Source organism: Mastomys coucha, unplaced genomic scaffold, assembly GCF_008632895.1.
Source record: "Mastomys coucha isolate ucsf_1 unplaced genomic scaffold, UCSF_Mcou_1 pScaffold11, whole genome shotgun sequence".
NCBI lineage: Eukaryota > Metazoa > Chordata > Mammalia > Rodentia > Muridae > Mastomys > Mastomys coucha.
Genome location: NW_022196893.1, coordinates 4,281,532 through 4,291,289, shown reverse-complemented (window position 1 = coordinate 4,291,289; position 9,758 = coordinate 4,281,532). Strand labels below are relative to the sequence as shown.

At 46.3% G+C, this 9,758-nt stretch overlaps 1 protein-coding gene across 5 annotated transcripts in view; it reads right to left on the bottom strand.

Annotated features, from left to right (window-relative positions):
- Dennd3 (DENN domain containing 3) overlaps positions 1 to 7,328 on the bottom strand; it is a 61,656-nt gene extending 54,328 nt beyond the window's left edge. For 3 of the 5 annotated variants that reach the window (XR_004111886.1, XM_031345754.1, XM_031345744.1), the window contains exon 1: positions 7,070 to 7,301. Coding sequence is in view for 3 of the 5 variants with exons in the window: in XM_031345754.1 (XP_031201614.1) it covers positions 7,070 to 7,171 (102 nt within the window). In the remaining 2 variants the exon portion in view is untranslated. Of the gene's footprint in view, positions 1 to 7,069 lie in introns of all 5 variants that reach the window. The other 2 variants (XR_004111885.1, XM_031345737.1) reach the window with 1 other exon arrangement.
- Between the last annotated feature and the right edge of the window lie 2,430 nt (positions 7,329 to 9,758).

Here is a 9,758-nt window from a genome sequence, read left to right as displayed (position 1 = left end):
CGAACTCAGAAATCCACCTGCCTCTGCCTCCCAAGTGCTGGGATTAAAGGCATGCACCGCCACTGCCCGGCTAGCCCACGGGTCTTATATTAACTGAAGACGTGATCCAACCTCCACCTGCTCCCCTTAGAGCCACAATGACAGAGGGAAGTGTCCCTACACCAGGAATCATGTCACAAGATCAACCAAGTTTGCCCCAGGTAACGTGGGAGACTGTGTCTGGGACCCCCTTGATTCCAGTCTCCTCCTTACTCCAGTCTGGTCCACTGCAGGGCTCTCTTCCCAGATTGGAGTCCTGGGGCAGACTCCAGGCTCCTGAGGCTACCTTCCTGTGAAGTTCAATCTGCAGGAAATACAGACAGCTCCCAGGCTCCTGCTCCAACTCAGGTATTTCAGCTGCCTTCCTGCATGCCCACGTAGTATCAGGGATCCCTTTCAAGTTCAAGGCTACATATTACTGACAGTTTCCAGGAATCCCTAACTTCCATATACAGTTTTTCTTTGTTTTCAGCTGCTCAAAAACAGGCTTTTCTTAGCAGTAAAGAACAGAAACATACACTGAGGGTCATGGAGAGATGGCTCAGGGGTTAAGAGCACGGACTGTTCTAGAGGTTCTGAGTTCAATTCCCAGCAACCACATGGTGGCTCATAACCATCTGTAATAGGATCTGATGCCCTCTTCTGGTGTGTTTGAGGACAGCTACAGCATACTCACATACATAAAATAAATAATTCTTAAAGAAGAAGAGGAGGAGAAGGAGGAGGAGGAAAAAACACACACAGAAAAGCAGAGGAGAGGCTGGGGAACCTGAAGCCCCCACCCATGATTTTTTTCAGTGAGGATGAAACAGGTTGGGGTGTTGGACGTAGAACTCCAGCCCCATGGACACTGCATCCTCCTCTCACCATAGGCAAACTCCACCTTGCCACTGGCCCAAGCAAGGCTCACTGCCATCATTGATGTCATGACTGCAAATGAGCACCAGACAGCCTGTGTGTCTCAGAGTGGGCTCCTGTGAGCCAGAAGCAAACTTCTCGTGGTTCCGCCTGAAGAGTGTGAAGACACCTCCCGCACCTGGTACAAGGCTACCACCAGCATCTGCAATCTCTTCTAAGAGAGCCACAGGGTCTAACTAGCACACCAGGTGCCTTGAGGGAGGCAGAGGCCCTGCCTGCACCTATCTGTCCCTGCGCCACACTCAGGTGTCTGAATATCGCCATCACTATCCCTTCCTATGGATACTATCACACATGTATATGTATCACAGCATTATGTGCCCCAGGCCAAGTTACCCCAATGTCACGAACAACTTACCCTTTCAGGGGTCTTGAAGCATGCAGTACCTCTGACTGCCTTTGCTGTTCTTCAATTGCTTGACATTCTTACACTCCCTGCCCACACTACCTCCTCACCAGAAAGACCGTTAGCTCTCATATTGTTCATTTACCAGACAAGAGCCAGAAGGTAAGCTGATGCAAACCTGTACCACCAGAGAGCCTACAGGGTCTCCCCCCAGACCTCCCATCTCCAGGATCACCACCTGCTGCAGGGTCTCCCCAAAGGCTTTGACTTCCCAGTGCTTTAGCCCCACCAACGCTACTCAGTTGTGAGGGTGGGAAGGAAAGTCAGAGACTATGCTACAGTTCTCTGTCCCCCCCCCCTAGTGCAGCACAGGTGACCCTCAGGTGATCCTGTCCCTGGGTTTACATTTCTGGCAGCTGGTAATCACGAGCCCTCAGCCAGTCTGGATCATACACTGCGGCATCACACCAAAGCTGATGCCTGTGTCATTCTCTCTTTGGCCACTTAAAATGGTGTATTCAAGGGCCTGGAGAGACGGCTCAGCAGCTAAGCTTATTGGCTGTTGTTTCAGAGGTCGTGTGTTCGGTGTCCTGTACCCACATGGCACAGCCAACAACCATCTGTAACTCCAGTCCCAGGGGATCTAATGCTCTCTTCAGACCTCCTTGAGCCCAGAACATATCTGGCACACAGACATACATGCAGGCAAAACACTCATACACATTAAAAAATAAATAAATCAGAAAAAAATTAATAATGTACTTAGGCAAGGTGATTGTCCTAGTAAGGGGTACTTTTGTGATAAAACACCATGACCAAAGGGAAGAATTATTTGGATTATACTTCTACATCCTAGTTCATCATCAAAGGAAGTCAGGACAGAAAATCAAACAGGGCAGGAACCTGGAGGCAGAGACCATGGAGGGGTACTGCCTACTGGTTTGCATTCATGGCTTATCCAGCCTACTTTCTTATAGAACCCAGGACCACCAGCCCAGGATGGCCCCACCCACAATGGGCTGGGCTCTCCTCCATCAGTCACTAACTTAAAAAATGCCCTACAACCTGATCTTATGGAGGCATTTTTCAATTGAGGGTTCCCATCTCTCCAATGACACTAGACCAGCAGTTCTCAACCTGTGGGCTGTCGAGCCCTTGGGAAGTCAAATGACCCTTCCACAGGGGTCGAATACCAGATATTTACAATTCCTAATAGTAGCAAATTACAATTATGAAGTAGCAACGAAAATAATTTTATGGTTGGGGATCACCACAACATGAGGAACTGTATTAATGAGTCGTAGCATTAGGAAGGTTGGGGCCACTGCTCTAGACTGTGTCAAGTTGACATTAAACTAGCCAGAACAGTGGCTCACCCCTTTAATCCCAGGATCCAAGGGGCAGAGGCAGGTGGATCCCTGTGAGTTCACCGCCACCCTGGTCTACATGACAAATTCCAGGCCAACTTGAGTTACATATTTACAAAAAAGAAAAAAAAAAAAAGTGTTTAAAATCTAACATGCTGTCTCAGCTGTCATTTCACATGGAAAACACTTCTGCCTTTCTGATTGGATTAATAAGACAGTGTGTGTGTGTGTGTGTGTGTGTGTGTGTGTGTGTGTGTGTGTGTGTGTGTGTGTGTGTGTGTGTGTGTGTGTGTATGTGTGTGTACACAGACACGGTCACTGTCTTCAGACACACCAGAAGAGGGCATTCCGGATCCCATTGCAGATGGTTGTGAGCCACCATGTGGTTGCTGGGATTTGAACTCAGGACCTCTGGAAGAGCAGTCAGTCCTCTTAACCGTTGAGCCATCTCTCCAGTCCAATCATCATTTTTAAAAAGCCATCTTAATACACATACCACTTCTTAAATGAATGCAACCTGTTCTCTGTGGCCTGAGAATAAAGTCACTCACTCAAGTCAAATAGTTTTGACCATAGCAGGAAGTCTGTATCCAAAAATAGTGCCTACAATTCATTCCTTGGCGCAGCAGAACTGTCAACTCTCAGCTTAGCTACAATGGAGGTAAAATCCTTTGGTGATGTGAGGGTCATTGAAGTACAGCCTTATTACAATGAAATCCAATGTCTAAAAATTGTTCTTATTTTGGGCTTGTACCACAGTAAAAGCCAAGATCTTAAACTCTACTAAATAGAAAATAAATAAACAAACAAACAAACAAACAAAAAGACTTTATTTATGTTCATTTAAGAAAATACTAGTAGTGATGTATTATTTTGAAATATACAGTTAATATGTTTGGAGTTATTTATATTGAGAAAAACATATGTATTTTCAGTATTGCTGTAGACAAACATCTACATAACACTATTAAATTGATTGTTGTTTTATATCAAACAACTTTTATAATACTCATTTTTTTTGGTTTTTCAAGATAGTTTCTCGTATATAATACTCATTCTTATTGTTACAATATTTTATAAATTTTAAGGAATATGACAAAAAAAGATATTGTAGGTATTGAAGAGAGGGTCTCTGGGAGGAGTACAAAAGGGAAACAAGAATGTGATTTAATTCTACTTACTTAAAATATGTTTTTAAATGTTAACAAATTCAGATAAATTGAAATAATGCAACTTTTCTCATTATAATGCAATAAAAGTTTTAAAAAAATAAATAAAATAAAATAAAATAAAATGCCAATTAAAAAGTGAAACCAGGGGCTGACCCATATGACAACTCACAACCAACTATTAGTCCCACTCCAATATTCCCTTCTGTCCTCTGCAGGCCCTGCATACACATGATGCACATACACACATAATACATATACGTAAAATAAAGAAAAAAATAAATGTTTTTTTTTTAACTTTTTTTCGGTTTTTTTTTTTTTTTTTTGAGCAAGTTTTCTCTGTGTAGCCCTGGTTGGCCTCAAACTTAGAGATTCACCTCTCTGCCTCCCAAGTATTGGGATTAAAGGCGTGCACCACACCACTCAGCAAAATAATAATAATAATAATAATAATAATAATAATAATTTTTTTTAAAAAAAATTAAACAAGTCAATTAATTAAATGTAAAATCCAGTGTTCCTCAACACACAAGCCATAGTTCCAGGGTTCGGTGGCCACGTGTGGCTATTAAGTACAGTATTGGACAATGCCATTGGAGAACACCGTCACAGTCCAGGAAGTTTTGTTGGTATTGCTGCCCATAGAACAGAAGGCTAGTTCACTGGTATGGCTGAGAAGGCAGTGTGAGCACGTCATCCACTCCTGGATGAGTTTACAGTGGATCCTCTCACATCCCAGCACCCAAAAAAAAGGAATCCACCCTCAGCCAAGGGGTTGGGGAAACCAAAACTAACCACACTGAATCACAGGGGGATTGGTCAACTCTAAAATACCTGACAGGATTTCCAACAAATGACTAGTCCTCCCCACTCCCACCCCCATCTAAGAAATACAAGAGTTAGGGCACCTTCTAAGAAATAAGCAGGACTCTACGTCTCTTGACCTTAAACTGGATTATTTCTCATATTTCCAGCCTTCTGTTTTTATGTGTCACCAGATAGGAATATTCAGACCACAGATAAATGGTAACTGTTTTTTGAGGCAGGCTGGCTTTTGAAATCACTATGCAGCCAAGGCTATCCTGGGTTCCTTCCTTACCTTCCCGATTCTACTTTGCAAGTACAGGGATTATAGGTTTGTGCCACCATGCCCTAAAGGTTTGTTTGTTTTGCTTTGTTTTTGAAGACAGGGTCTCACTCTGTAGCCCAGGTTGACCTACCTAGAACTTACTCTATAAGCTAGGCTGCATTCAAACTCACAGCAGTCCTCCTGCCTCAGTCTCCTGAGGGTTGAAACTGCAGGAGCAAGCCACCACACTCAGTAAAATGCCTTTTTTTAAAAAGTAAAATTAAGCCGGGCAGTGGTGGCACATACCTTTAATCCCAGCGCTTGGGAGGCATAGGCAGACAGATTTCTGAGTTCAAGGCCAGCCTGGTCTACAGAGTGAGTTCCAGGACAGCCAGGGCTATACAGAGAAACCCTGTCTTGAAAAGGAAAAAAGAAAAAAAAAAAGAAAAGAAAAGAAAGTAAAATTAAAAATTATCGCTGGGCAGTGGTGGCGCATGCCTTTAGGTCCCAGCACTCAGGAGGCAGAGACAGGCAGATTTCTGAGTTTGAGGCCAGCCTAGTCTACAGAGTGAGTTCCAGGACAGCCAGGGCTACACAGAGAAACCCTGCCTCGAAAAACCAAAAAAAAATAAATAAAATCTATGTCTGGCTAACAATAACAGTGGTGTTGACATAAAATGAAATTATTCGAAAATTTAATCCATCTCTAACTCTCCCTTTCTCCCAATCCTGGACTGGTTTTGTTTTTGTTTTTGTTTTTGTTTTGTTTTGTTTTGTCTCCTCTCTTTGAAATTCCTAGTAGAAGCAAGAGCGAACAATGAGGCAAACTAACATGAAACTTCCCCCTCTCACCTGGGAGGTACCACCCCACTGCCTAACTCGGGAAAGTACCACTCTGAATATCCCAGTTGACTCAGCCAGTTCTCAAAGGCATGCCTCACACTCAACAGGCAAGAAGCACACTGCAAGACCCAGGGCACAAAGACACGGACGGATGCCCAGACAGACCACAGTGAAACCAGGTCATTTCCGATTCTAAGAAAAAAAAAAAAAGGCAGTGCTGTTTGGTAAGTTAGAGGCACAAAGACAGTGGAGGACACACCGGCATTTAGAAGGGATTTCAGAGGAGTGAAAACTATGGGAGGGAGGAACACTCCAAATCATTTTCATAGGGACAAGGGCCATTTACTGGTCACATTGGCCTAGGGAAGAAACTATGTAGGCGTTAACATTCATTTGGTTACTTTCACTAACGTTTAACTTTTCTTGGTGACAACAACCATTTTGTCTCCACTACTCATCGCCCTTGGACAATGCACATCAATACCCAGGCTCGTCAATCAATATGCATGCCTTTATGCTTTTCCATGTCATCATGTGTAAACACTCAGATGATCTCTCCACTTAACGGGATACTAGGGAAATCTCTGAGAGAATAACAATTCACAGTCATGCTGAGTTCAAAAGAAAAAAGAGAGGCACCAATGGACTGGGAGAAAACAACCTCGGTTCCAGAAATTAAAAAAAGAGGGAGAGAGAGAAAAAAATACAGTACAGAAATCAGGAGAATGAGATGTTCAGAAGCCGCTGTCTTTCCAGAGACAGGGAGCTGAACCTATCTTTGGCTACTAGGCACAGATGGAGAGAAGGGAGGAGGGACTACACAGCGAGTGAAGAAAATGGCTATGCAGCAAGCCCGACTAAAAGTGGAATATTCAAAGCTGGTGGTTGATTCTAACACCTGAAACCTCACTATTCGGTGGTGAGTACAGAACCCATTACTAAGTAGGCAGTGAAGCACTGTACAGTGAAGGGAACCATTTAGTCACCACTCAACTAGACAACTAGACAAGATCCTCTCTTGTCTAGTTGTCCGTGAACTCTGCAGGTCCCCGCTGGGCCAGCAACTCACCCCACATGGCTGTATCCTGAAGCTCGTCTGCACCACCACAAGCACCAAGTCCAAGTCCAAGTCCAGCTGAGGGAGGGCAGGCCAGCCGCCAGTCTTCCTATGAGCTGTGCTCATCCCTCACAGCTGGGACCTGACCCTCTAAGGCTTTGGCGCCGCAGGGGTGAGTAGCCTCTGAAGCCAGCCCCACTCAAACCTGGCCGGCACCTCTCTGTCCCCGACCCCAACTCTGGTTCCCCTCTCGCCCCTTACCTGCTCCAGGCCGCGGAGGCTGTCTTGAGAGGCACCCAGCAGCGCGCACAACTCCAGCAGTCCCGAGGGCAGCGACAGGTGTCGCGCTGCGGGCTCTGCCATGACCTTCCCGCCACCCGCCGACACACTGCGCTCCGAGCCCTCAGTTGCCCAGCCGTGATGACTTGAATCAGGGGGCGACCGAGCGCCTCAGCCGAAGTCTCCGCGCCTCTCTCCGGCTGGTTGCCTGCCAGCCCGGTCCGCGGAGTGGGCGGGGCCTGTGGGCAAATAGGAGGGGCGTGGTCTGTGGGGGGGTCTGGTGTAGGCGGGACTAGGGGCGGGGCCTGTATAGCGTGAACGAGCCCGGTCTGTGATTTGGCAGGGGCAGGATTTCTATGGAGGCTTGACTGGCCGGACCTGCGTAGGTGGGGCCTCTTTGGGGTTGTTGGGGGGAAGGGGGAGTCGGACGCCGCTGCCTTCACACAAGCGCAGTCATTTCCTAAGCCCCCCTGTGGGTTTGGCCCCTCCTCCTGTTCCCCGGAATACAGGAAGGAATGGGCGGCATCCCCAGGTGCCCAGCCACGTCATCCAGCCCCGGAGGTTCTTCTGCAGAGGTCCACCCCACCTCCCCCTGCAACAAGTAAGGGACAAAGGCCTGGCCTCCCGCCACCTCCAGGAAGCTCTCGTGGGCCAAGACTCGAAGTAGACCCTGTGGATACCTGGAAGAACCGTCGGGAAGGGAGTGTAAAGATCCACTTCTGATTAATAGCTTCACGGTTCGCTTCAGGCCGCCGCAATTTAACCTGGGTTAAATTTATCAGGAAATGGGCAAGGTGGAAGACCAACGGACTTTTCCAGGAATTATATACTATATATTTAAAAAAAAAAACCACTGAAAAAATGATTGCTAGCAATGTCTCAAATATTTGTCAAAACAGCAGTCTAGAGTGAAGGATTAAAGGATTAATTACTAAACAAGCCTTGGGAGCCAAACCTGGGTAGGCTGGCTGGGGTGGGGGTGGGGAGCAGGGCTCAGAAGTAGCCTACCCAGCCTGTAGGCTACCTGACCTCTGTGGCCCTCATTCCTTGTCCAAGGACCCAAAGGACTTGTTAATGTCACTGACATTAACGTTTTATACCAGCCTTTCTGACTCTGGCTCATTAGTTCATCTGAGATGACCTCAGCAAGGCACAGACCTGAGAGGAGCAGGCCTCATAGGGAGCCCTCAGAGACCCTGGGCCACTCTGTAAGCAATCAAAATCCACTGTGTCAACTGTGTGTGTGTGTGTGTGTGTGTATCAGCCTCTGCGGGAGGACAGGATTCAGTTGCCAGGGACTCTGTAAGGCTCAGAGTAGAGCAAGTCTTGCATCTGCTCTGTTCTCTCCAGGGGGGTGGAAGGATTTGAGGAGGGGAGCTCTCCGCAGCCAGGCTTCACAGTTCCTCTTCTGTAGGCCTCCCTCATCCTATGCCAGAAAGTCCAGCCACATAATCTCCCAGGCTCCCTGGTTCTGTGCTTTTTTTTTTTTAACTAAATCCCCATATGACTAGTGATTTGCTCCTGTCATAGTAACAGTCTGGAGGCGGGCAGAGGATCATAAATGAATTTCAAGCCAGTGTAGGCTACACTGGAAGATCCTGCTGAAATAGATAAAGAAAAGTCCCATGACCCGTGTTGTAGGTACTTTCCAAGTAAGTACCCACAAGAAACCTACCGTGGGGCTAGGGTTTGTGGTAAAACATCTACTTGCTTAGTGTGTACCAGAACCACAAGGGTCCTCTTCTGCTCCCAGGTACTTCAGGACACGCAAGTTATGGTACTATACTATGCACAAACAGATCTGGAAATGGCCTAGAAGTGGCATTAAGAAACTCCAATCACAGCTGGGTGGCAGTGGTGCACACACCCTTAATCCAGTATTTGGGAGGCAGAGGCAGGTGAATCTCTGACTTTGAGGTCAGCCTAGTCTACAGATCAAGTTCCAGAACATCCAAAGCTACACAGAGAAACCCTGTCTCAGAAACAGCATCAAAAACAAAACTCCTCCAATCGCAGCCAGACATGATAGCACACACCTTTAACCCAGTACTCGGGAGGCAAAGAAAGGCAGAGCTTTGAGTTTGAGGTCATTTTGGTCTCAATAGTGAGTTCCAGGCCAGCCAACGCTGCCTAGTAAGAGCTTACCTCAAAAAGAAAGAAATTAACCAATTATGCAAACAAAAATTTCATATGTATCAAAAGATACTACTAAGAGAAACACTGCAGTCATTCTGAGGCAGGACAGAAGCACAGGGTAACTGTTGACATAAGGAAAGAAGCCACTCACCCTGCAGTCCAGACCAGCAGAAAAGCAGGAATCCCAGTACAATTACCTGCTTAAAATCTCTCTCTTTGGGGGCTGAAGAGCACTGGCTGCTTGCTCTTCCAGAGGTCCTGAGTTCAATTTCCAGCAACTACATGGTGGCTTACAACCATCTGTAATGGGATCCGATGCCCTCTTCTGGTGTGTCTGAAGACAGCTACGGTGTACTCATATGCATAAAATAAATACATAAATCTTTAAAAAACAAACAAACAACAAACCTCTCTCCTTCCCCAGCTGCAAACCTGAAACTTTCTAAGAATCTCACCCAAAACTGAGTTGATAGGAATGGGGTACCACTCAGTGACTGTGTAACCCTAGGCGATCCTGGTGTCACTCTGTCAGACA